Here is a 27940-nt window from a genome sequence, read left to right on the forward strand (position 1 = left end):
CTGTAATACTACTGTTAGGTCTATATCCCAAAGACATCCAAAAAAGGGTGGGACTTATTTGTACAAAAATATTTATAACAGCATTTTTTTTTTTTGGTAGCTAAGAATCGGAAATTAAGAGGATGGCCATCAAATAGTTAAATAAGCTGTGGTATATATTTATGATGGAAATATAATTATGCTATGAGAAATGAGAAGCAGGATGACTTCAGAAAACCCTATAAAGATTTACATGAACTGATATGAAGTGAGCAGAACCAGAACATCTTACACAGTAATAGCAATATTGTTTGATGAAGAATTGTGAATAACTTAGCTATTCTCAGCAATACAAGGATCCAAGACAATTTCAAATGATTCAAGATGAACCACCTCCAAAAAAAGAACTGATACTGTCTGAATACAGACTGAAGCACACTATTTTTCTGTTTTTCTTTCTTTTGAATCTTCTTGTACAGAATGATTAATATGGAAATGTTTTACATGACTGCACATGTATAAACTATATCGGATTGCTTACCATCTCAGGTAGGAGGGAGAGGAAGGAGGGAGGGATAGAATTTGGAACTCAAAACTTTGAAAAATCTTTAAAAAATTGTTTTAACATGCAATTGGAGAATAATAAAGTATTATTTATAGAAAAAAACCCTGTGTTTCTATGTGCATACACATTCACCCTTTCTTTGTCCACTTCAGATAAGGATGAGGAGCATGTGATACTTGTGTTTTCTCACCCCTTCTTTCACCTTTTTATACTCTTCTCCAGTACCCTAATTATATGGTAAACTCCACTCCTTTCTTCTTTGTTCTCTAGTGTATTGCTTTCTTGACTCTTTTTTTTTCTCTCAAGACCATCAACACAGAACAAAGCCACCTCTGTCTCATTTAATTCCCTTTGTGACCCTTGAAAACATTAGGATGCTATAGGATCACTTATCTTTTCTCCCTTTAAGAGGGATGGAAACACTTCATCATCACTTAGCCCCTCCCAAATTCACAAAAAAAATGTACCTTTCCAGATTTCTCCAGATTCTTGTGTTTGCATTTCAAAGTTTCTATCAGCTCTGATTTTTTCAATAAGAATGCTTAAAAGGGGGCAGCTAGGTGGCACAGTGGATAGAGCAATTCTGGCCTCTGACACTTAACACTTACTAGCTGTGTGACCCTAGGCAAGTCAGTTAACCCCAACTGTCTCACCAGAAAAAAAAAAAAGAATGCTTAAAAGTCCTCTTATTATACCAAAAATCTTTTTTCTTCAACAAGGAAGCATATATTAAGTTCCTACTGTGAGTCACACATTATGCTAGTACCTGGTGGGATATAGAGGAAAAAGCAAAAACAATCCGTGACCTCAAAAAGCTTACTAGTGGAGGAGACAATATTTCCCTATAGGATTACACTCAGTCTTGCAGGGTACGTTATTTTTGGTTAAAACCTTTGTCATTTTCACATTTGAAATGCCGTATTCCAAGATTTTCACTTCTTTTACTGCCAAGTTTTATCTGATCCTGACTGCAGCTCTTTGATACTTGAATGTTTTCTTTCTAATTGCTTACAGTATTTTTTCTTGACCTGGATAGATGCTCTGGATTGGCTATAAGATCTCTGGGAGTTTTTACTTTGGGATTTTTTCCAGAAAATGACTGGTGAGCCCTCTATTTTCACTTTGCCTTCTGGTTTTAGTAAATCTGGGCAAGTTTCATTTGGTTTTTATTTTTTTTCTGAAATATGGTGTCCAGGATTTTTGTGGGTCTAAGGGAAGAGGAGGTCACGGATTTCAGAGTCCAGTGATTCACTAACAACCTCTACTTGACTTGTGTTCCAGGTCAGTTGTTTTTCATAGCGGATATCTTACATTTTCTTCTATTCTTGGCTTCGCCCCCTCTCCCCAATTATTTGATCTTGTGAATACTTATTATCTTGAGTTCTGTTTGGTACATTCTAATTGTCAGAGAGTTTGCCAACCTGTAACATTTTCCACATTACTTTCCAAGTTAACTATTCCCCTTCCAATTTTTCCTTCAAAGTTTTTCTTCCTTCCTTCCTTTCTCTCTTGCTTCATTTCTTCCAGTTCTTCTTCTTCTTCTTTTTTTTTTTTTTTAGTGAGGCAATTGGGGTTAAGTGACTTGCCCAGGGTCACACAGCTAGTAAGTGTTAAGTGTCAGAGGCCAGATTTGAACTCAGGTCCTCCTGAGTCCAGGGCCGGTGCTTTATCTACTGCGCCACCTAGCTGCCCCACTGTGCCACCTAGCCGCCCCCCAGTTATTCTTATAGTCCTTGGAGTCAATATTTCTTTTCTCCCTTAGCTCTGTCTTATGTTTATTATGTTGTTACTCTCTTCTTTTGGCCTTTCCTTTTTGGGTGTCTCTTGGCTCCTATCTCTTCATAATTTTTGGTGTCTTCTATTTATTCATATCTCCAGTCCCGGTTCCCGATTTGGAACTTTGTGCAAGGCTAGGCTCCCACACTCTTAACCCTGACTTCAATATGGTAGACTCCAGCATCTGGCTTTTGCTAAGCTGGATGAGCCTGTGCTTACATTTCTGGCAGGCTTCCATGACCCTGGGCAGAGAGCTCTGTAGTTGGTTATCCCTGGTCAAGGCACTACTTTGGTTTTCTGGCCTGTTTACCTGAGTTCATGCTGGTTTTTTCTCCCAGTGTAGCAGCTTCTGGCTGTATTTAGTGTAGTCCTGGGCTGAAAGAGATTATTAATGTTCCTGTTTGCATTTCTTGATCATTTTTCAACATGGTTCCCTTTGTGGATCATTGCTAGAGTATATATGGGAATGGAATGCCTTCGTTTAGCTTTTAAATCCCTTTATAGTTTAGCTCCAATCTGCCTTTTTTCTTCAGCTAACTTCCCTTTTTAAATTCTACAGTTCAGCCAAGTGGGCTTTCCTTGCTCACATTTCATCTGCATTCCCACTTCATCTCTACTTTCTAGAATTTCTTGTCTATTTCAAAATTCTGTTCAGGTGCTCTGATCTTTGTATCCTGAGAGCATTGGGACCAGGTGATTTCACGGACATTCCCAGGTGAGAAAATTCCCTAACAATGCAGGTCAGCACTTTCTCATCAACACTAGAACACTGAAAATGTAAGTGATTTATCCAGGGTCACACAGCCAGTATGTATCAGAGGCGGGACTCAAACCCAGGTCTTCTTGACTTTAAGGCTGGCTCTCTATCCACCACATCACACTGTCCTTCACCTGACATATAGAAAATAAATATTTAATAAATACTTAATAAACATTTAAGATAAATAACAAATATTTAACAAATGCTTACTAAATGCTTGTTGATTGGCTGATTGGGCCAATTTCCCAATACTAAAGGAGTTGGGGTTACAGATAATTCTTGTGAGAGCAAGTTTGGGTCCCCAGAGATAGAAGGGCATGATGGAATGTATGTCCATGAAGGGAGCATTAAACTAGCTGAGCAGGCTGTAGTATATTGTTTGGCCACTAGATGGCTCCCTGGCTTCTCAAAAGTAGCCTACTCCCACCTTACTGCTTTTGCCCTTAGAAAAGCCACATGAGACTCCACTGGGCCTGTTTCAATAGTATATATAGCCCTATAATGTAGAATAGGCTTCAAAACACTCAAAAAACATGCAATCCCTGTTATCTGGCTTGTCGAGCCCCCCATTCATCCCCTCACACAACCTCCATCAAAACTCATAAATTATAGGAATTAATCATTCACTCTTCATGGTCATGTGATATATTAAAACAATAGCACAGAAATTCAATCAATAAAACAACAAAAGACCATCAAAGAACTGCAAAATCGTTCCTAGCTTGAGTTGGCTTCCTTCCCCACATCCCCCCATTGTTGCCCCCCCCACCCCTTCCCAGTTGGTTGGGAGAGCAAGAGGTAAGTTTCTGCTAGAAATCTGAAGACATTTTAAAATTTAAGCGGTTTTCTCAGAAAGCATTTGGAGGAAATGGAAGAAAACGGTGGACTTTCATTAGATGAGTTCACTTTGATGACAAGGCCCTCACTCTGAGATATGGTAATGATTGTTTTTGGTTCTTGATGTCCACCGTGACACCCCACCTTGCCCCCAACGTGGTCCTCCAGTTCGCTCCCCGTCCCCAAGTCAGTTCTAGGTGCATTGATTGTCATAGAACAATCTGTTCTCCCCCTACTTCCTTGTAGTCACTGAAGCTGAGGCAGCGTCCATGTAGGGACATCCTGACCCATTCCAGCTGCTCATGGGGGAAAAAAAACAAAACTTCAGCATGGAGTTAGTTCAAGGGTTGACTTCTCTTTCTCTTTCCTCAAACTCTACAAAATTCTAGAGACTTGTTCTAAGATAGGGAGGGGTATCTAACCTGGAGTCCTGGAACGTCCTTGGTTTTGGTCTTAATATATGAATCATTGAATTCCTTTGTAATCCTGTATATTTTATGCATTTAAAACCCGTATTCCAAAAAGGTCCTTAGGTTTCATCAGCCTCTCCCAGGGGGCCAAGATAAGTGAAAAACCCATGTTCTAAGGACAAAGGAATTTGGAACCAGAGCATTCTGGTAAGTGTACACCCAGACACATTTCCTAGCTCACGCAAGCGTCTCTGATGCTTTACCCTGACCGCCCCTGGGAGATCTTGGAAAGCCAGACTATACAACAAAAGCATTTATTTTGGGCATCAGCAGGCATTACAAGTGTTTTCTTAAAAACAAGAGCTATGGGGGCACCTAGGTGGTGCAGTGGATAAAGCACTGGCCCTGGATTCAGGAGTACCTGAGCTCAAGTCCGGCCTCAGACACTTGACACTTACTAGCTGTATGACCTTGGGCAAGTTACTTAACCCCCACTTGCCCCATACAAAACAAACAAAAACAAGAACTATGACAAATGTGTATGCATAGCAAACTGGCATACCTGAAATTGGCTTTAAAAAAAAAAAAAAAAGAGGGGGTGGGCAGCTATGTGGTGCAGTGGATAAAGCACTGGCCCTGGATTCAGGAGGACCTGAGTTCAAATCTGACCTCAGACACTTGACACTTACTAGCTGTGTGACCCTGGGCAAGTCACTTAACACTCATTGCCCTGCAAAAAAAAAAAAGAAAGAAAGAAAGAAAAGAAGGTACTTTGGTAAAACATAGAATTTACACAGTGGGAAGAATGCCTATCCTAGATTGTATCAAGTTTAGATGTTTCTATCAGGTTTCCATATAGCAGATTCTGCTGGTTTTATGGGTGTGTTTTTAGAAGTGGGTGGGGAAATGAGGAAAGATTTAGTTTCAAATGAAATTTTTTTTAAAGTCATATAAACCAATGTGGAGAAAACAAGAATAATTTCTACTATAATAGAAAGAATCTAAAGACAAACAACTTTGGAGACCTAAGAATTAAGTGCCAATCCACATTGGAAAAGGGAGTTTCCTTGCCAGGAGTTCCTATACTAATGAAATCACAAGCCTGATTTTTTTTTTTAATGGACCATATATCAAGTTGGTAACTTTAAGAATTCATTTATCCAATCAGTCAATTTTCTACTAAGGGCCTATGTGTAAGGCTAAGCTGCTAGGTGGCAAAGTAAATAGAGTGTTGGACCTGAAATCAGGAAAACTCATCTTTAGGATTTCAAATCTGGCCCCAGACATTTATTAGCTATGTGATCCTAGGCAACTCACTTAACCCTGTTTCCCTCAGTTCCCCATCTGTAAAATGGGCAGGAGAAGGAAATGGCAAACCACTCTAGTATCTTTGCTAAGAAAACCCTAAGGGGCAGCTAGGTGGTGCAGTAGATAAAGCACTGACCCTGGATTCAGGAGCACCTGAGTTCAAATTTGGCCTCAGACACTTGACACTTACTAGCTGTGTGACCCTGGGCAAGTCACTTAACCCCAATTGCCTCACCCAAAAAAAAAAAAAAGAAAGCAAGAAAGAAAAAAGGAAAAGAAAAGAAAAAACAACCCTAAATGGGGTCATGAAGAATCAGACATGACTGAACAACAACAACAAAATGTCTTAGGCACCTTGCTGGGCACTGGGGATTCAAAGACAAAATTCAAAACACTCTGTGATATTGTTTACATTCTGCTATTAGATTTTAAGCTCCCCGAGGGCAGGAATTATCTTTTGCTTTTTTTTTTTTTTTTGGTATCCCTGAGTTTAGCACAGTGTCTGGTACATAATAGCTACTTAATAAATGTTTAATGATTTATTAATATTGATTTCATTGGTGGGGGCCCATGGGGCAAGGAAGAGTACATTATCTGGAAGAGATTCTGAAGAGATGGAGGTGTAAAACTAGTGGAAAAGTGCCTGTGTGTATTTTGGGGCAGAGGAAGATTTGGGTTTACTTCCCCCAACTCCTGCAACCCCCAAATCAGTTGATGTAACCACAGAAAAGGGCAGGAAAAGAACAGTAAGATATTAATATGCTAAGGAAATGTGGAAAAATTCTCAGAACTGGAAAGAGTACTTGGCATCATCCAAGCTTCAGGGGGCACATCACTGGCCAAGCTGGGGAATGGGGGTGAAGGGTTTTGCAAGGGGAGTAAGGAGACTTAAAAACCAGCTTGGCAGGGGGGCAGCTAGGTGGCGCGGTGGATAGAGCACTGGCCCTGGATTCAGGAGGACCTGAGTTCAAATACATTCTCAGACACTTGACACTTACTAGCTGTGTGACCCTGGGCAAGTCACTTAACCCCAACTGCCTCGCCAAAAAATAAATGAATGAATGAATGAATGAATAAGTAAATAAATTTTTAAAAAACCAGCTTGGCAGTCTAGTAAAAGAGAACTGGTGACATGCATCCAGCAGGGAGTGCACAAACTTTCTGGAGACACAGAAACAGCATTCCAGGCAGGAAGCAGCTTCACAGACCATGAAGACCAGCAGCAAAGAGAAGGCAGAGTTTAGATTCAAGAGAAGCACAAGGATCAAGGAAATTCAGTCATCTTTAAGCAAGGGATGCTTTCTCAGAAGGAAAGTGTAACCAGCCCTCCTCGACTTTTGCTGAGATCAAATGGGAACACTTTGGGAGAGAGGCAGTAAGCAAGCACTTCCTTATGAAGCTATTTGGGCCCTCAAAGATGGTGACATCTGGGGGGCAGCTAGGTGGTGCAGTGGATAGAGCACCAGCCCTGGAGTCAGGAGTACCTGAGTTCAAATCTGGCCTCAGACACTTAACACTTACTAGCTGTGTGACCCTGGGCAAGTCACTTAACCCCAATTGCCTCACTAAAAAATGAAAGAAAGAAAGAAAGAAAGAAAGAAAGAAAGAAAGAAAGAAAGAAAGAAAGAAAGAAAGAAAGAAAGAAAGAAAGAAAGAAAGAAAGAAAGAAAGAAAGAAAGAAAGAAAGAAAGAAAGAAAGAAGGTGACATCTGCCTGGAAGGGGTTAGTCCCAGCTCTTCCCAGAGGCAGGAGGAGGGCTGAGATGATCTTTAGATAGTCTGAACTCTCCACCCAAGATAAAGTAAAACTCTTCGGCCATTTCTGCTCAGCAATAGAACAGAGGCAGTCATATGGTGGAGAACTGTATTTGAAACCAGAAGGTCCAACTACCAAACTCTGCCTCTGGCACTTGCTACATCCCTTGCTTCACTGTCGCTTTGGGGCAAGCCACTGAACCCATTTGGGCATCAATGGGAGGGTTGGTCTAGGTGGCGCCTAAGTAAGCCCTGCCTACCGTATCTGTTCTTGTCCTTTGGAAATGCCCCCTGAAGGAAAAATCATCCATGACTTCCTGGTCCTCCATTCTGCAGGCTTAGAGCTCTCCTCTACTGAAAGCACATGGCTGTTCATGCATGGGCCACCTGGAACAATCTAGACGTGAACTTGGAGGGTGCAAGGACCCTAAGATGCTGCTGTGTTTTTTTTTTAGTGAGGCAATTGGGGTTAAGTGACTTGCCCAGGGTCACACAGCTAGTAAGTGTTAAGTGTCTGAGGCCGGATTTGAACTCAGGTACTCCTGAATCCAGGGCCGGTGCTCTATCCACTATGCCACCTAGCTGCCCCGATGCTTCTTGGGGCTAAAAGGGGGCCCAAAGCTGGGGGTGTGTGTGGTTTTGCCCCAGAATTGACACAACCAGTGATGATGTGGCTGTAGCACACACCCTTCCCTCAGGCTTCTGTGGAAAAAATAAATTAAAATAAATAAACAAATAAATAAATAAAATAGAGTGCTGGATTTGGAGGCTGAGTTTGAATCCAACTCAGATACTTAATAGCTGTGTGACTCCAGGCAAGTGACTCAATGGCTATTTGCCTCAGTTTTCCTCTTCTTTAAAATGGGGACAACAGTAACACCTGCCTCCCAGGGTGGTTGTGTCATGAGATATTTGTAAAGAATTTTCCAAACCTTAAAGTTTCATGCCAATGGTACTGTCATCATCGTCATCCAGAGATGAGGGCCCAGTATTAGGGTGGTTTGATCCTTATCATAACACACAGTGCCCTCGGTCTAGTGCTATAGCCCTGGGGCTGTCCAAAGCTTAGCACAGAGCTCTGGAGTCTTATGAATTGCATGAATACTGTGATTCAAAGTAATAGGTCCTTTGGAAACACACACACACACGTATAAAGAGTTGTGTATATATATATATAGTATATGTACTTACACACCAGTATATATTTGTTGTTGTTCATTTGTTTTAGTTGTATCCAACTGACTCTTCATGACCTCATTTGGGGTTTTCTTGGCAAAAATAATAGAATGATTTGCCATTTCCTTCTCTAGCTAGCTCATTTTACAGATGAGGAAACTGAGACAGAGTTAAATGACTTGTCCAGGGTCACACAGCTAACAAGTGTCTGAGGTTAGATTTGAACTTAGGAAGATGAGTCTTCTTGAATCCCGGCCTGGCACTCTATTCCATTTTGTGCCACTTAGCTGCATATACACTTGCAAAATGGTGGTGATAATGCCTCACTTACTTCACAGGATTGCTGTAAGGGTCACAGGAACAATATATGTGAAGAGTCATGTAAACTTGTTTAAACCTGACTTGTTATTAAGTAGACTGAGGCAGAGAGGGAACTGGCCTGATATCACACATCAAGTCGACAGATAGGTGAGATTACAAATCGTTCAGTGACCCATAGCCTCCCCACTGAATGGTTCCTAGTGTTTCTTCTAAAATGTTAACTGTTACTCTCGCCCTTGCTTTCCCACTCTCTCTGACCCATCCTATGACCCTGGCCCTATACCACTGGAACGGAAGCCTCTTTGGCTGCTCACAGATTAGCTTTCTTTCCAAATGTCTGACCAGCTGCCAACCTTCATTCTCCCTGAGTGCTATCTTCCTCCTTCTATTGTCTCTGGCAGCTGTAATGCCCACTTGGGTTTAAAAATAAACTTCTTGTCTGCCAGGGGCTTTTTGCCTTCCCTCCAGCCTAACCACTGTAAAAGGAGAACTTTTTTTCTTGGTGGGATCTGGATTGGGCTGCCTCTGAAATTGGGATGACAAACAATCTGTTCCACTAGCCAATCAGATGGAACAAACTAAGTCAAATGGTAGCCCATCCCTCCAGCACTTTGAAGCTGGCATAGTTTAGGGGTTATGGGTTTAGAGCAAGGGGTAATGAGGATGGGAAGTGAGAGACCAGCTGTGAGGTCAGGTTCAATCTGAGGAATCTCTAGGAGACTGAGGATATCTGGAGTGTGTGTGCGTGTGTGTGCGTGTGTGTGTGTGTGCGCGCGCGCGCGTGCGTGTGCACACACACACATTGAGTTGGGGTGGAATGAAGGCAAAACTGGAATGGAAAACTTCAACTGGCCCTCAATCTGCTCTACATATACACCTTTTAATTTTTTTAGCCTCTACGGTAGAAATTTGAATGACCTTTAGAATAGGGAAAAAATTTTTGCTTGTGGTGCCCACTTCATGCCATTCTCTTCACTGTAGGCAATAACTTCCCTTTCAAGTTCATGATGGGAATACAAGGAAAAGTTGAGCCTAGCCTGGAGACAAGGAACCAGACTCATCATCTTATCTCCAAATGAGCTCTTCCTTCAGACTTTAATATGGTTCTTAGAGGCATCTTTGTTTCACTCCCCTAGTCATTCAAGTCCCATCAAGACTTTCTTCTGAATGTCCTTCCTTCCTTTCCTTTCCATTTTCACTGCTATCCCACTAGTCCTGGACCTATTCACCCCATACTTTTTTTCTTTCAGTTGTGTTTCATAATTAATGACCCCATTTGGGGTTTTCTTGGCAAAGATACTGGGGGTTTGCCATTTCCTTCTCTAACTCATTTTAAAGATGTAGAAACTGAGGCAAACAGAGTTAAGTGACTTTCCTAGGGTCTCACAGCTAGGAAGTGTCTGAGGCTGGATTTGAACTCAGGAGGATGAGTCTTCCTAGCATATACTACTGCAATAGCCTTCTTCCCAAATGTCAGAAGACATTGCTAGACTCATCTCTTAAAAATAGAGTTTTGCATGTTTGCAAAAGCACCATGGAACCGTAGAAAGTGGCACTGAGTAGCAGAATGGCCTAAGATAAGTGATTTTGCTGCTTAGAACCTCACTTTCCTCATTTGTTAAATGGACCACAGGGTGGCGGTGAAAGAAAGCATTTTATAAACCATTAACATACTTTTCTAAAGCGCATTAGAAATGTGAATCACTGTCATGATGTTGCTGTTCCTTGCTTCCCTCTGCCCCCCGTCCCTGGCTCCCCGTATTCTCTCACTGCCTTCTTAGCCTGGCACTGGAGTAATCAAGTATTTCCAGGACTTAAAACTGGGAGAGACCTTTAGAGACCATCTCGTCCAACCCCTTCATTTTTCAGATGAGAAAACTGAGGACGAGGTTAAATGACTTGCCCAAGGTCACAGAGGTGGAAGACAGAGACCTTACCTGAAACTTAGGTCCTCCATTTCGAAACCCCAGAGCCATTTCCACCAGACCACGCTACTTTTCCCTTAGATGAATCTCACTGGTCTGGCCATAATATGCTTTCATATAGTACTTTAAAGGGGTGTAAAACATTTTTTTTAAGTGAGGCAATTGGGGTTAAGTGACTTGCCCAGGGTCACACAGCTAGTAAGTGTTAAGTGTCTGAGGCTGGATTTGAACTCAGGTATTCCTGACTCCAGGGCCAGTGCTCTATCCACTGCGCCACCTAGCCGCCCCTAAAACATTTTATATATATTATCTCATTTGATCCTTACAAAAACTCTCTTAAGTATGTGCTATTACAAGTCTCCTTTTACAGATAAGGAAACTGAGGGCAGGATTAAATTACCTGCCCAAGGTCACACAGGTAGCATTCTGAGTCAGGATTTGAACTAGGGTCTTCCTGGCTTTAGAGCACAGCTCTCTATCCACTATACCATGTAGCTATCCCTATATGCTTCTGGCCTGCTCTTTCCCTCTTGCGATTGCTCCTGCCTTGAATGCCCTCATCTTCTTCACTTTCACTTTTTTCTATTCTACAAGGCCTGGTAGAAGTTCCACTGTGAAGCTTATTCCAATTATTCAAAGTTGTGGAGATCCACTCCTTCTCAATTTCCATTTTTTTTCATTATAGCATTTTATTTTATTGATTTTCTTTTTGTGGGGCAATGAGGGTTAAGTGACTTGCCCAGGGTCATACAGCTAGTGTCAAGTGTCTGAGGCTGGATTTGAACTCAGGTCCTCCTGAATCCAGGGCCGGTGCTTTATTCCCTGTGCCACCTAGCTGCCCCTTTCAGTGGCATTTTAATCATTCATCCGGCACTTAGCACATACAACCTTGAACTGCAAGTGGTGCAGTGATTGGATCTGGACCCAGGAATTTGGCTTCAAACACTAGCTGTGTGACCCTGGGCAAGTCATTTAACTTCTGCCTGCCTCAGTTTCCTTACCTGTTAAATGGGGGAAATAAGAGCACCTACCTTCCAGGGCTGTTGTGAGTTCATATTTCTAAAGTGCCTTACATACTTTATATTTTATTTATATATTTATTCATTAATTTATGCTAACATATATTTATAAATATATTTATGTTTAAAGAAACACTATATCAATGTTATTAAAAATATTTTTTGGGGGGGCAGCTAAGTGGCGAGGTGGATAGAGCACTGGCCCTGGAGTCAGGAGGACCTGAGTTCAAATCCAGCCTCAGACACTTAACAATTACTAGCTGTGTGACCCTAGGCAAGTCACTTAACCCCAATTGCCTCACCAAAAAAAAAAAAAAAAAAAAAGAAGAAAAGAAAATGTTTTTTGCTTACTTGTCCTAATCTTTCTGGTGAAAGTCTCTGGGATAAGGGAGTAAGCCTTAATTTTTTCTGGACCACATATATATATACACACACACACACACACACACACACACATAATAGATGTTGGCTGACACCTCAGATGTTGTACTCTTTTTCTTGGAGTTCTAGCTAAAAAAATATTCAAGGCTCTCTGACTGAGTTCTATCTGGTCCACTGCCCTACAATAAATGGTTTGTGCACTCAAGTATAGCCTATGTATGCCCTAGAATAAAATTCTAGTTAGTTCTTCTTCTTCCTTTCTATTTCTTAACCACCTAAGATTTATGGGATGCCTAAGCTCCTTGTCCAGTGTGTCTTCGGGTAGTGAAGTGAGCATAAACATAGGGGGGCAATATACTTAAGAAATGCAGTACTGTACAAAAACTCAGGAGATGGAAATCTTCTATTTATTTACAAAAGAGTCAGCTCCTCTACCACACTGATGTGCTTTAACCTCCAGGGCCCAATCCTGAGAAAATTGATACTTCTGCCTACAGCTACCTCGATTTTTTTTTTAAGGACAGTGCTAAGGGCTTCAGAGTATCCTTGTGTGTTGAGAAGCAGAGGCTCATTAAATGCATACAAACACCTGACATCTCTCAGACTGATGACTCAGAATGGAAACACAAAATGAACCTTCTGCAAAACACTTTCTACCTTGAAAATGAAGTAATGCACATTTTTACTTCTGCTTGTAAGGAAACAAATCTGAGGGTGGGGTTAAAAGCACTTCCACACAGCATGAAGTATACTTGGCATCAAAATTACAGGACTCACACAATGCTTTAAAGATACAGTCATGAAAAAAAAAAGATACAGTCATGGCTATGTGCTTTGGGACAGGGGTTGGGAGGGAAAAAAGGGATGTGTTGAATGAACCACTTGTACTGCCATAGAAAAGGTGGTCTTGGTGATCAGGGAGAACAGTTCAGGTATCTGCAGGGTGATCACCTCCTAGTGGCCAAGTGGGTATACAGTAGCACTTAGGAGGGCACCGGAGAAGAAATGAGACGGTTACTGGGGCTACAGGCTCAAGGAAAATGATGGCTGTTGGGCAATTCAGATGTTGTATTCCCTTGCTGGATAATTAATAGAGTGACAAAATACCTTCCTATAGGCTTAAAGAAGCCAACTAGTGGGCCACATAAGCAATTCTGAACTCTTAGAGTCCTTGTGTGTCTCACAATAGTATCTCCTGTCCATCCTCTAGCACGGTCCTCATCATAACCTTTTACACAAGAAATGGATGACAGGGTAGCTAGGTGGTGCAGTGGATAAAGCACCAGCACTGGATTCAGGAGTACCAACTTGACACTTACTGGCTGTGTGACCCTGGGCAAGTCACTTAACCCCCATTGCCTTGCAAAAACAAAAAACAAAAGAAATGGGTGATAGAGGAAAGGAGTGTCACCATCTTTCAAGTATTGATCTGAGGGTGTCCTATCTTATTGCTTTTGCTAGAACCTCAAGCCATGCCTGAATATTAGCACTGAGCTCCTTGATACTTATTCTGGAGCAACCTGAGGAGCAGTTTTTCCTAAATTTTGTTATAAGGGAGCCCTGCTTGCTTAATAAGGCCTTCTATACTTGTTACTTGTGCTGAAGGTCAAAACGCAAGTTTTTCTAACTTTTGGTAAAAAACTTCCCATGCCACAACCTTCTCCCCTCCCCCTCTCCCTCCCCCAGGTTGACAGGTTAAAGAGTCAGAGATTCTTGTAATTCATGGTTCCACATTCTAATATGACTTTCCATTATAAGTTGGCTGAGTAGCTTAGCTTGGGAGCTGGGTTCAGCTACTTATTATGTTGACATTTCCCATTTCTGGACCTGTTTCCTCAACTGTGGAAAAGGCTATTGGATAATCTCTTCGGGCTCTAGAAGAATGATTTTTATCTAGGTCTCTCAACTTAGCAGCCAAAGAAAATTCCAATTCTCCAATTCTCACCTAAGTAAATTCCCACCTCCTCCAAGAAATGGTAGTAGGTAAAAATAAAAGATTACAATTGCACCAGATCCCATACTCTGGGTTTGAAAATCAAAATTGTTTAAAAAAAAAAAAATCTAACCGAGAGGAATAAACCCAACGGTCCAACTCACAATCTGCACTCACCTGCCTTCTGGGGCTTTCACCTTCCAAAGTCCTCAGTGTCCACTGTTGTTAAGTGTCCATCTGCCAGACATTGTCAGGGATACAAGGCCTTGGTCACTGCTATTTCCAGTACCTGAGCACAGGATCTAACATCAGACTTTGGGCTTGAGAAGATGGGCCAGGCCAAAGCAGCCCCTTTAAGTTTCTTGATGTTCTTAGTACAAAGATAAATTTCCAGTGCAAAAAAAAAGAATCCCACATCTAAATCTGTACTTTTCCCCTGGGGTCAGGCCCCAACTGGGTCACTGGATGTGCTTTCAAATCAGTTACGGACAGTTGCCTGGTTTTCGCCTTGCTTGGAGTTGAAGACTGTCAGCCTCCTCAGCCCTCTGCAATGGCCCCAGGAGACACAGACAGGGAAGTAAGCTTCTGGGGGCTCAGCTAAGCTTGAGGGTAAGCACAGGGCCCCTTTCTTGGGTCAACTTTCCCCTGCAGGGATCCCTAGCGGGGATCTCTTTTCTGCCCTCCCCTCCTCTCACAGTTCTAATGACAGTATTTGGAGGGTAGGCACAAAATGACAAGAATGGATAAAATAAACTCTGATGGACCTATTCCACTGCTTTAGGGGACAGGGGTGCAGTCTGCATTAAGTCTTCGTGGTTTCACTTCGGGCAATGGTGTCTGAGGGACTTCCCTTTCTTCAGTTTCCACAAAGATTTCATTGTGTTAGGTGGAGTGTGGAGGGGGGAGTGGAATGTATCCCACAGAGTCTAACAGCACAACAGGCTTAGTTCACACCTGGGGTGGGATGTTTCTCTCCATTCTGACTATGCCAAAGCCTGAGAGCCAGAGGCCATTAAGAAAGGGGGGGGGGGGGCGCAGCAGCTAGGTGGCACAGTGGATAAAGCACCGGCCCTGGATCCAGGAGGACCTGAGTTCAAATCCGGCCTCAAACACTTGACACCTATAGCTGTGTGACCCTGGGCAAGTCACTTAACCCTCATTGCCCTGCGGGAGAAAAAAAAGAAAAGAAAAACAAAGGAGCGGGAGAAGGAGGAAACATTCTCTCAAGTTCAGGTCCACTCTGTTAAATCTTCCTAGGTTAAAGGTGGGACAGCAAAAAACAAAAAAAAAAGTTTTCTCTTCTGCACATGCATCTCAAGGCTCTAATATGCTCTTTTTATCTAGATCACAAATTTAAGATCAAAATCCTACTTTCTTGGGGGCAGCTAGGTGGCTCAGTGGATAGAGCACTGGCCCTGGAGTCAGGAGTACCAGAGTTCAAATCCGGCCTCAGACACATAACACTTACTAGCTGTGTGACCCTGGGCAAGTCACTTAACCCCAGTTGCCTCACTAAAAAACAAAAAAACCCCCAAAAAACCCCCAAAACCCCCAAACAAACAAACAAAACCGGGTGAACTACTATTTATCACTTAATGAGATCCATGGAAGGTATCTGAGGGTTTAACATATTTCCTCAGGAACTTTTGGAAGAAATTGGTCTTAATTCTCTAGAGTGCTTAGGAATTCACACATCTGACTTGGACAACTTTCTTCTGGTATTCCACAAGCCTGGTCTTATGGCAAATTTACCTCAGAATACACAGGAAGATAATGGAATCATAGTGACTCAGGGTCCTCCAGAGGCTTCTAAGACCTGCCCCCTCCACCATTTTTTTCTTTTTTTCTCTTATAATTATTTTTTAACCAAATATGGTTGGGTTGAGTCAGATTTCTCAGGAAGGGATCTGTGCCTGTTCCATCACTGTTAACTATTTCTCGGCTCACCGGAAAACAAAGACAATGAGGCCTTTAAAACTGTGGAAACCAGATCCCAGAAAACACACCCTCCCCTTCAACCCTTAACCTTCTTCTTGGAGGAAGAGTCAGAACACCACTGACAATTCCAAACTGGACAGTATGTGGTTGATCATACCTGCTTATCCACAACCTCCCAGAGAGTAGACTTGATGTGGGCTGAATGTGGGGTCAAAATGATTGTGAGTTGTCCCAAAAGAGTTACAAGACTCAATGACTCAGTTTCCAGAGCTTGGGTCTTGGGTTTTTCTGTTAACCCCTTTTTTGCCTCCTACCTCAGACTCTCCAGAATTAAACCACTGAAGAGGTGTATGGGAGGAAAGAGATCTGACCTCCAAACTCCTCCCCTCTACATTTAAACTCCTTCCTACCAAAGAGCACTTACTTCCTAAATGATAGTGTTCCAAGCACATTAACCCAGCCACCCACAGGGACCAGTTGAGAGGGACACAAGTGACTTCAAACAAGTCTTCAGGGGCAACTTTTTTCCTCAGGGGATTTTCTGCACAAGCATTCCCACTGAGATCAACTTACCGGGAACACTGGAGAAGAGAATCTGGTATCAAATGCTATGACTAAAACCATTAAGATCTTGGCGGCATTATTTTATACAAAGAATGGGGAAAATCTGAAACACGACATTTTCCGGCAGCTGGATTATTAATGGGTTTCAAGTTTTGGAAAAAGATGCACAGACCACAAATAAATCTTCTAAACTGTATTTGGAACTGACAAAACATTCTTTCAAAAACAAAACCTAACTGGAGACGAACCCCTGGACACAGGGTCTGCCTCCACCATAAAGCTTTACATTAACCACAGAGAGAATAAAAATCAGAAACGTGTGATCTTTGGTACTGTGATGGATGGTTCGTTCCCCGGTTATTCATGCACTTTCCAATTCGTACACTAAATAACATTAGGTCACTGGTTAACTTAATTGGGTTTTCTGTTTGAATTGCCCTAGGAAGTTGGAAATCCCAGCTAATTTGGTTCAATATTCATTTGCTAAGTACAGCTATAAATAATTAGTGCCTGAGGTAGAGACTTCCATGAAAGGCAGGTTACAGAAAACTCGAATGAGTACAATAGGGGAAAAGATTTCCAATCTTCTAGGAAACACACAAGCAGACATGGCCCGTGGCCCTTGCTCCACCAAAAACAAGCAGCCTCATCCTGGAAAAAATATAATTCCAATTTTTATTTCTGCATGCAGGGATTTTGGACTGGAGTTGCAAATGATTTTCTTTGGTTGCTTGAATTCTATAACACTTATCGGTAGTTTTGTTCCTTCAAAGAGTATTTACCTGTGAACGTGGAATGTGCATGAATGAAACCCATTTAATATAAGAAAGGAGAAAGAGCTAGGTCTGGGCAGCAGTGAATTACAACATTTTAAAGGTCTCCACAATGTGCAAACACAGAATGAATGGCAAGCACACTCAGCCTGACAGCTGATGGGGCCAGTAAATTAAGAGAGATTACTGGCATGAATGAACTGAGATTCCCAAATTTTGAGCACTGTACAGTTTCCATTCTATCCCTCTATCACATCACGGCTCTCTCTCTCTCTCTCTCTCTGGAAGGGGAAGAATTCTCTCGTGGGATAACATGATTAGAAAAGGGTAAAATAAAAGACATTGCCAAGTTCAGCTCCTATCCCACAGAAATCAGGATTCTATCAACATATAAGGTCCTCTTCCTGAAAGTAAAAAGGTCATGGGTCATTTTAACTGAGCTTAAATGTAGCCATAAACCATACCTGGGATCCCAAACAGGTCAAGGGAAAATCCCTCTAGAGCTAATGCCTCATCCCCATCACTCACAGCTGCCAAGAGTCCTGAATCATTACCCTCAGGTATAATTTCCTCTGTCGCTGGGAAAATCATTGGGTAAACATCTTATCGAAAGCCCTTCCAAAAGGGAAGGTGAAGTCTCAAATACTTGGCTTATTATGGAAAGTTAGCTCCCTGCCCCTGCCACCACGATGCTATTCTTAGAAAGGAGTAGCATCAGGATGTAATGCAGAGCACAAAGGGTGGAAATTTCAGCATCTGGGAGATGCTCTCAGGTAGAATGCTGATGTTCAAATAAAGCCCTTTCTCAGAAAACACTGCTTAGGTTAATAAGGTTTCCTGGGCCTTTTAAAAAGCCAGGGAGTCCTGTAACCTGTGGCGTTCCAGGGATATTTGGTTATCATTAACCAATTCTTTCAACTGCATGGGTGTCTTACAGTTCAAATCCCAGACTCAAAGATGACAATATAACGGCAGCAAGAATACTTGGTCCTGGAGTCATTTAAAGTTCCCCAGGAGCTCTGCTGAGATAACCCTCACAACATCCCTGTGAGGTAGGCGAGAGACTGCTGCTTTGCCCCTGGTTTTACAGAGAATGTTCCTGAAGCCTGGACAAAAACAAAATAACTTGGCCAAGGTTACAAAATGAAGAAATGAGAAAGGTGAGGAATGTGATGTTGGAATGGGAACCGTGGGTGCCTGGGGGTGGTTTTAGCTAACAAATTACATTCACTCTTACCTTCTCCTTCAGACACTATAGAGGGAATGCATGAAGATGGTGGAGGGAGGTTAAGACAGTGAAGTACAAAAAGTTTACTCAATACACCTAAAGCTTTTGGGGGAAATAGTTACTGATCTTTGTCCACCCCAAATGTAAGAAACATCTTCACAAAGAGTTTATCATTGAGTATAATTCCACAGTCAAGTAAAAAAGGACTTCCAGGATCTTATGGTTGCTGAATGAACAATAACTACAGAACCAGGTTAGACTCTTAAACCTAAAGGGCAATAAAATAAAATGAAAAGCATTAGCACTGGATTCATGGGAAGTGTCAGATTTTTCTCCTGTTATCCTTTTTCCTTCAAGACTCACCCAAGAAAAAGGCATCTTAAACCTTTCTCTGATGAGCCTTTCCAAACATTTCATTTACAATGTCGTCCAAACAGCATTAGAATAAATGCAGCCACACTTCAAAGACCCCCATCTTCCACTCTGCCAGTCATTCCATTAGGCAAGCACTCCACAGAAGGATGGAGTAAAAGGTCAAATAATCAGAACAGCTTGTCTGAGCAGTAGAGGCAAGTCTGGAATCCTTAACAAGCTAAGAAAAAGTGCAACCAGGCTCCATGTTAGAGTAAATAAACTGAGCAAGAAGTGTCTTAATTCTTTATGTGTGTGTGTGAGAAATATTGTTGGTGGTCCAATGTTTAATGGGTTAAGCTGGAACTAAGTCCTGTGATCTTATAAATCTGAGTCAGCTGGGACTGCCCAAGACAGACAAGTAGGCTCTTAGAAACAAAAGAACACCTCATACAAGCAAAGGCTGAAAGAAAGCCTACTGAGAAGCTAGGTAGCAATCATCAGTAAATTCACATTATATACATAGAGGTGGAGGGAAGAGACAGTGAGAAGCTGTTGTTGTTTTCTAAATAACTGCCCTTCTCATCTAATACTTTAAAGAGTCATCCACAAAGTCATTAATGAGGAGATTCAAAGACAGAACAGTTTTCACAAAAACAGAAGTACCAGGGGCAGGATGGGTGCATAATGAGCACTCCAGGCTTCCAATGGCTTTGCCGGTTCTTGACAAAGGACGTCCTTTTCTCCCCTGACGGATATTTTCCCCTGGCTAAGCCCATTCTGCCCTTCTCCGGGCCTCCCCACCACAATTCCTCCTTCTCCAAGTAAGAGAGCTACACGGAGCTCTACCATGCCTCAAGGTTAGTGACAGAAGAATTAATTAGAGGCAGTCCTTCCCTGGCTAGGCTTAGGAAGCTCAAATCTTGCATATTTCCTTAAAGTGAATGATGATAAATTTTCTTCTTAAGCTTTTGCTTCTAAGGAAACAGTGTGTTTATGTTATTTATCCGTGATGTATCTATGGATGCCATTTCCTGAATATTCTCCTTTTGTACTGCTTGGGTTTATTTTTGGTTTAAGATGCCTGGGGGACCCAAAGGACACTCTTTTTTGCTTAGCAGAAAAAAATGCACCATGAAAGTAAACATGAATGGCTAGAAGGTAATTCACATGTTATGATATGTTTTGGACTGCAATGGAGAAAAAACAAAAACCCATTAAAAAAGGGAGGGCTTGCTTCTAGGATTTCACTGAATGAAAAGCAGCTGGCAAGTCTTAGGAGTTACATGTAAGGAGAATGAGCTTTGGAGAATTCATAGTTCATAGCTGGGCCTCTAGGTGAGGTCCAAGTAGCCATATCTGTGAAAATGATTCACTAGAGAAGAGTCCCTTTGTTTTCCTTTCACTGCCAGGCAATTAAAAAAAAAAAGGTTATATTCCCTTGGAAAAACAATGTGAAAATACCACAAGGCCAAACATTTTGACATGACCCAGTGCTAAGATCACCAAAGAAAAAAAAAAGAGCTAAAAATGCACATAAATTATCAGTATCTTACAAACAGGACCGACTCCTCTTGCAAAAAACAAAAAAAAACCCACAAACACCAGAGTACCACAGGCTGTAAACATGGAAAAGTCTTCCTTTTTGCTTTTAAAAATGCCGAGTGTTTGCCAAAATATCCAGAATGCCAGCCTGAATTGGTTTTTTGGGCAGAGACAAAGCCACCCTGGCTTATCGCTCTCCCTACCCAGCCAGTTGGAATCCATGGACTTTGGACACTGGGCTCTCTGGTCTTTTGCAGCCTGAGCAGCTCCAAGAATTATTCACCCAAGCAGGGCTATTTGTACACTTCCTGCTAATATATAAAAAGGGAACTGTTTAACACAGGCTTCATGAGAGGCTAGGCAGGTTACAGGAGGGAAACTTAAAGTGAGCCAGGCAAGGAATAAGTTCATTTTTTAGGGGTGGCTTTGCTTTCTGACAAAGTAAGTGGACACTCCCAGGGAAGCCATGCTGTCCAGATGTAGGCATGCCTCCCTTTGTCCAACAGATTGGAGCTAAACAAAACAAAAACAAACCTGGGTGATTTAGAAAAGAAACTGGATTAGATGTTATCTGCATCAGCTAAACTTGCTGTCAAATCTTTTCAGTGTTGCACTCCACACCCCCACAACTTTACTTCATTTCACAACTCAGGCTTTTCACCTATTATGTTGGTTTCAAATGGGGCACACCTGTACCAGAGCCAGTTTTAAGTATCTGGATAAGACCAATATTGGTTTTTCTCTGTCAGGGAAGAATAAGGGAACTTGACCCACATTGCTGCAGGGTTTTCTTTTCAAATCTGTGAACTCAGGGCTCCTTCTTGGCCTCCCTTCCTATGATGTCCTCCCTACAGCATGAGGCACTTTTATTGAGAATTGCATCTATTATAACTTTAAACACGTGGCAAAAGTCTGATGACCAAAGTAATAATACTAGGGAAATGCTAGGCAGTATCAATTACAGCTTTTTTTTCCTTTAATATAAAAGTATAACTGCAGAGGTCAAATGTACAAATACAAAAGAAAATTAGCATACTAAAAATGTACCATAATACTGTACATAAAAAACTGTTCAACAAGAATGATTTAAATATATCTGTTCTTTTCCAGATCTGGAAGACACAAGGGTAAAGTTCTGCAACCGTGTTATTGCTGAGAACATGTGCCCGGGAACGCTTTGTTTCCCTTCTCTCCCACTCCCCAGACCCCCCCCTCCTCCCGGCCCCAAGTCCCCCTGAGCTCGGATCACCGGCCAACACTAAACATCCCTGAAGATAACCAGAGCCAAATGTTTACTCAATGGAAGTCATTATTCAGTGAGCCGCTCGCTGCTTACCATAAACGAGGAGAAGCACAAGTTATGAGCCTGGCCAAGATTAAATCCAGACAGAGTTCTTCCCATCCCCAGATTTGCTACTGGCACTGCTTTTGTTGGAGCCAGCTTTGGAACCAGCTTTGGACTTTTTTTCTCGGGGGCCGTGGCGGTTGTTCTGGTGGTTGTAGGCCTGGATGGCCAGGTCCAAGCGCTCCTGGGCCACTTTGATTTCTCGCTGCAGCATCTCGAGGTCCGCGGGGAGGTTCTCCTCATTGCTCCCATACTGCTGCTCCTGAGCGATGTTGGCCTTGTTCTGCTTGTAGGCAATCTTGGCATTGGACAGTTCGGTGTACTGGATTTGATCTGGTTTGACCACAATGTTATAGCCCGGTGGAGCAGATGGAGTATTCCAAGTGAAAGGATAATTGTAAGCACCTGAATCTTCCAGTTCTCTCCTTTTGCTATTTAATGAGTCACGTATAGTCCCAAACCCCAAGTGGAGCATTTCCCAAATGTTGAGGATCAGACAGAGGCCTGTCACACCGTACATTATCAGCAGGAAGATGGTCTTTTCAGTGGGCCTAGAAATGAAGCAGTCTATTTTATGGGGGCAGGGGACTCTGCTGCACACATAAAATGGGCGGACTTGGAAGCCATACAGAAGATACTGCCCCACCAGGAAACCCACCTCAAACAAGGTCCTTGCTAGCAACTGCAGCACGTAGATTTTCATGAGGCCATCTTCCCGAATCCGCCGCCGGCCATCGTGCTTGGGTTTGGGCTGACTCTGCTCCTTGTTCTCCTTTTCACTTTCTAGTTCCATCTCTGGGTACATCATGGGGTCTTCCTCATGGTCCTCCTCGGTTTCTTCCAGGGCCCGGTGCTGCTTCCAGCGCATTGCGTAGGGCTTGCTCCTCGCTGCCTTCTTGTCTGCCTCTCCGTGCTCCATCTTGGCAATCTTGTGAATGGCATAGCCCAGATACATCACTGAGGGGGTGGCCACAAGGATGATCTGGAACACCCAAAAGCGGACGTGGGACAGAGGGGCAAAGGCATCGTAGCAGACGTTCTCGCAGCCTGGCTGTTCTGTGTTGCACACAAATTTGCTTTGCTCGTCATAGTAGATGGACTCCCCACCCACAGCAGTGAGTACGATCCGGAAGACTATCAATATGGTGAGCCAAATCTTCCCCACAAATGTGGAATGGTTGTGGATCTCCTCTAATAGTCGAGTCAGGAAGCTCCAACTCATGGTGACTGGACTGGCTTACCCTGCACACAGAGAAGGAGACCTCAACAGCAACATCTACAAGTGTTTAAAAACTTGAGCAAATTCATGTTACTGGGAAGTACAGAAGAACTACCCTCATCCTTATTCAGGATCAGTTAGTTAATCTAAACTCAATGCACACACATTAAAGTGAATCATGCCATAAATGGTATTTTGCCCTTCATCCTCAAAGGCCAGTTCAATTCACTTCAACCATATGGGTTTCCATTTGAACCAAAATGGTCCTACATGGTTTGGATGGTTCTAGGTTTTGCCTAGTCTCAAAATCACCTTGGAGTAATTCCAAGCTCCTGCAGGGGTCAGGCTGGACCCGAAGTGACTTCCAACTCTTTGGCCCTAGGTCTGCCCGGATTCCAGAACACAATATTGGGAATGGTACAAAACCAGACTAATTTCAGGAAAGAGAAGAATATAGTGAATCCCCATTTCAGGATTCTATTCAAATTTTAGATTCCAAAGGCATCTAAGACCCTAGTAGCTTCTATGAGAATCTTTTCAATATTCATCATCAGCTGTAAGGTAACTACTAGATGATAAATTCTTTGTCTATGCCAAACTGTGAAGCACAGATCTTTACTGTTCATTAAGTATTGCAAACTTAACAACATCTGTTTAACATTTAAAAGAAGGGTCTAACTGAAATGGTTACTTCTATTTAATACAAATACAAAGAAACTTGGTTCTTAAAAAGGACAACGGGGAGCTTTTTTAATAGGACCTCACTCCAAAGTAAGGGTCAATTAAAAATGAACAAACTAAATGTCTTTTCAGCAGTAGCCGAAATGTGGGACCAGGCAGGAAAGTGTTAAAGGGAGCTAAGGAAATGGTACAGCTGGAAATCATTAGCAACAATCAAGAGCTGAAATTTAAAGACAGAACAGAAACTAAGGGGAGACTCACCACTCCTTCAGTACCCTCTGGCTAGGCTGCCTCATATGGCAGAATCTAGCAACCTGGTTTTGTTTAAAAGACTTCAATAAGTAAGTTCAGCAACAGATTCTATGACCCTTTTATAGAATAACAGAAGTTGCATGCAGATGATTACATTTAAACTGTAGTTTCACTGTGGATATTAAGCCCAGTGAATGGGATGGCCCATCTGAAATGACTAGTTAAACTAGGTCTATATTTTAAGAAAAAAAAAGAAGCGTTTACCTTAAAGAAAAAGCTAGTCTTGTTCTAAAATTTTTGGACTGATTGTTGGAATACAAGTGAATGTATTTCTGTTCTGGTCACTGATACTTTATCTACCCCATTCAAAGGAAATCTGAACACACATTTTACCTGTTAGCCAGAACTTCGGTTATGCACAACACACTCGAAGAATGGATGTTTATCTTGTAGTTCTTCCAGAATCCCACTGAAAGGAAAAAAGACAAGATAGGGTCTTAAGCTTCCTCCTATAGGTGACGAGTTAGTCAAAAGTCATATTCAAAAGGCACAAAGAAAACAAAACTTTATACCAAAAACACTGAAAATAAAGGGCCTGAGTTACAATAGGAATGTTACATTTCTCTCTCTCTTTTGAAACTATATGAGGCAAGACCAACAAAATAGCAGTGAGCTATATACTCTTTTGACATAGCGATCTGTGAAAATATGACATGAAGATGAAACATTTATGAGAAACAGAAGCTGATAAACTCTGTCATCCATAGAAAAATGCCAAAGCAGAAGCAATCCCAGCTCATTTAAATCAGGTCACCAAAGGGACCACATACATCTTTATTCTATACATTTCTGAACAATTCCAATACTTGTTATAAACAAGTATGTTCTGCTGGGCAACAAGTAGCCGAATTATTTACCTAAGATGTCCCCCAGCTCTTTCTCTGTCCCAAAAACATTTCCCAGGAGAAGGCAGCAGGCCTGGCTTGTCCTCCTGCCCCTGTTTGGCCCCTTCCCGGCCAGTGAGTCGTTCATGGGTGCTGTGGTCCTCAGGCCTCCTTGAGGGCTTCCTGCAGTTCTCCTCCCCTCCAGCAGAGGGTGTGGGCTACTTCTATCCTCTCCAGGCCCTCAAAATCACCCACACCCAGACTCTCTCCAGGGGACTCCCAAGTCACTGGGGGGAGGAGAGGGCACCTCATGTCACTTGTATCCAGTACTACTTCTGAACCCATACCTTCTCATCATCCTTCAATCAATGACTACTATTTGCCAGGCATTGTAGAGGAACCCCTGTAGTCTGGAGCAGGGGCTCTGAACCTGGGGTCACAAACTTGGGTTTAAAAAAAAAATGCTGGGGGTGGCTAGGTGGCGCAGTGGATAAAGCACTGGCCCTGGATTCAGGAGTACCTGAGTTCAAATCTGGCCTCAGACACTTGATACTTACTAGCTGTGTGACCCTGGGCAAGTCACTTAACCCCCATTGCCCCACAAAAAAAAACAAAAACAAAAACAAAATGCTAATTGTTTTAATATAGTCAGTTTTCTTTGTAATCCTATTTTGTTTTATGAATTTTAGCATTTTATTCTGAGAAAGGGTCTGCTGTCTTCACCAGCACCAAAGGAAGGGGTCTACTACACTAGAGAGAGGTTAAGGACCTCTGACTGATATAGGGTGTAGGAGGGGGCTGGAGGTCAGATGAAGCATCCAGGCACAGTGGCAGAAGTAGAAAAGGTCAGATCGGCATGACCCATCTCTGAGCCCAGGGAGCCAAGAAAGCTCAGGCACCAAGCGAGAAATGAAGCTTGGTACCTCAAGTTCAGGTTCAGAAATTAAAGGTGAGGGGCAGCTGGGTGGTGCAGTGGATAGAGCACTGGCCCTGGATTCAGGAGGACCTGAGTTCAAATCCAGCCTCAGACACTTGACACTTACTAGCTGTGTGACCCTGGGCAAGTCAACCCCAACTGCCTCACCAAAAACAACAACAACAAAAGAAATTAAAGGTGAGAGCTTTAGATAAGGTCACAGGCCTGGATCTGCAAGCTTGGACTCTTTACAACTAAAAATTAACATGTGAATTTGCACTAGAGACCTTAGGCCAGTCCTTTAACTTCTAGAGGCCTTCATTTCCTCCTCTGACCTACAAGACCCCTGAGGCTCTCCTTCCCAGCTCTATTACTCTATGGCTCTGGCTGCTTGAGGTCTGAGTAAAGCATGTAAAGAGTCTCAATAACTTACTGTAGACGTTGAGAAAGAAAAAACCAGAAAGGCTTCTGGATGATTTCCAGAGGCCCATAAACAGGTTAATGTGGAACAAAGCTTCCATAGCTCTGACATCTACATACGGAAGAAAGTTTCCAAAGTTTTGGCAACTACATATCTGTATGTATGTGAGTGTCAAGGTTTCCATATATGGGAGAGGCAGGATCATTTCACTGAAATGAGACCATAGCTCTATCCTTGGCTCTGCCACTAACTAGTTGTGAGATACTGGGCAAATCACTTCCCGCTATAAGCACAAGATCCTTCTCCCACCATTGAACCAAGGCTAGACTACACGGTTTCTGAGGTCACTTCTTGCTCCAAGGATCTATGACTTTAGGCATAACTATAAAGAGATGGAGAAAGGATTAAGTGCCTTAACTATCTCGGAGGAGTTTGGAGAACTGGACTGTCCAATCAAACAAACCATCATGGGAGCATGTGGCTTCATTGAGGCCCCAACTCTATGGATGGGGGTCAGTCCCATCTGCAATTCCAACCACCAAGGGCCCCCAACCTGTTTCTATTAAAACCACGCACTGGGGGGCAGCTAGGTGGCGCAGTGGATAGAGCACCAGCCCTGGATTCAGGAGGACCTGAGTTCAAATCTGGCCTCAGACACTTAGCAATTTACTAGCTGTGTGACCCTGGGAAAGTCACATAACCCCAATTGCCTCACCAAACAAACAAACAAAAAACATGCACTGGGAAGAGCCATTTTAATGATCTAAATGTGATAGGCAGCAGGTTTCTAACAAAGCCCTCTAAAAATGCTGACACCTATTTACAGGGTCCCTCCCAAATTACCCAATTTCAGCAATGGCAAAACTCCTTTTAAAAACTGTTTTTAAGAACTCCTTCTTGGGGCAGCTAGGTGTCACAGTGGATAAAGCACTGGCCCTGGATTCAGGAGTACCTGAGTTCAAATCCAACCTCAGACACTTGACACTTACTAGCTGTGTGACCCTGGACAAGTCGCTTAAACCCCATTGCCCCGCAAAAAAAAAAAAAAAAAACTCCTTCTCTCTGCAGTAAGTCATCAAACAATAAACCAGCAAACATTATCAAGCAATTACTACATCCCAGGCACTGGCTGAGTGCTGAGGATACAAAGACAGAGTCAAACAGTGCCTGCCCTCAAGAATCTGACACCCTAGTGGAGGACACATGTACATATGTAGGTATATACAGTACACAGACAAAGCAGGCACCTACTAACCTCTTATGGGAAAGCATGAGAAGCTGGCCCTGGGGCTGACAGTTAAGACCTGCTAAAGAAAGCAATGGAACTGAATCCCGCCCCCTCCACCCACCAATTTTATTTGCTCTAAACTTAATCAAATACAATGAACACTTCCATGTACATTGGGGAACAGAAAGGTGGGACTATCCAAGAAAAAATGAATCTTTTATGTAGAGCTTGCTTTTCTTTTTAATTTATGTGATAGATTAAACATGTACATTTTCAAGTGTGTCACCTGATTCCTTTTAGTCTTCCTTTTGTTTTCTTCTTATTTTAATTTTTATTTAGTGGAACCTATCTCTATCTTCCCTCTCCTTGAATCCTTCCCAATTGCAAAAAAAACCCAAAAAACTGACAAAGCAAGCCTTTAACAAATATGTACTATCAGGCAAAATAAATT

General features: G+C 42.4%; 1 protein-coding gene across 9 annotated transcripts in view; it reads right to left on the bottom strand.

Annotated features, from left to right (window-relative positions):
• Positions 1 to 21781: 21781 nt before the first annotated feature.
• GJC1 (gap junction protein gamma 1) overlaps positions 21782 to 27940 on the bottom strand; it is a 37602-nt gene continuing 31443 nt past the window's right edge. For 5 of the 9 annotated variants that reach the window (XM_044004277.1, XM_044004278.1, XM_044004280.1 and 2 more), the window contains exons 2-3: positions 24434 to 24509; positions 21782 to 23130 (exon numbers count right to left, since the gene is read on the bottom strand). In XM_044004277.1, coding sequence (XP_043860212.1) covers positions 21920 to 23110 — 1191 coding nt within the window. In that variant the 5' untranslated portion in view covers positions 23111 to 23130; positions 24434 to 24509 and the 3' untranslated portion in view covers positions 21782 to 21919. Of the gene's footprint in view, positions 23131 to 24049; positions 24103 to 24433; positions 24510 to 24957; positions 25158 to 27940 lie in introns of those variants that run through there. The other 4 variants (XM_044004283.1, XM_044004286.1, XM_044004284.1 and 1 more) reach the window with 3 other exon arrangements.

This window comes from Dromiciops gliroides, chromosome 4 (assembly GCF_019393635.1).
Source record: "Dromiciops gliroides isolate mDroGli1 chromosome 4, mDroGli1.pri, whole genome shotgun sequence".
Lineage (NCBI taxonomy): Eukaryota > Metazoa > Chordata > Mammalia > Microbiotheria > Microbiotheriidae > Dromiciops > Dromiciops gliroides.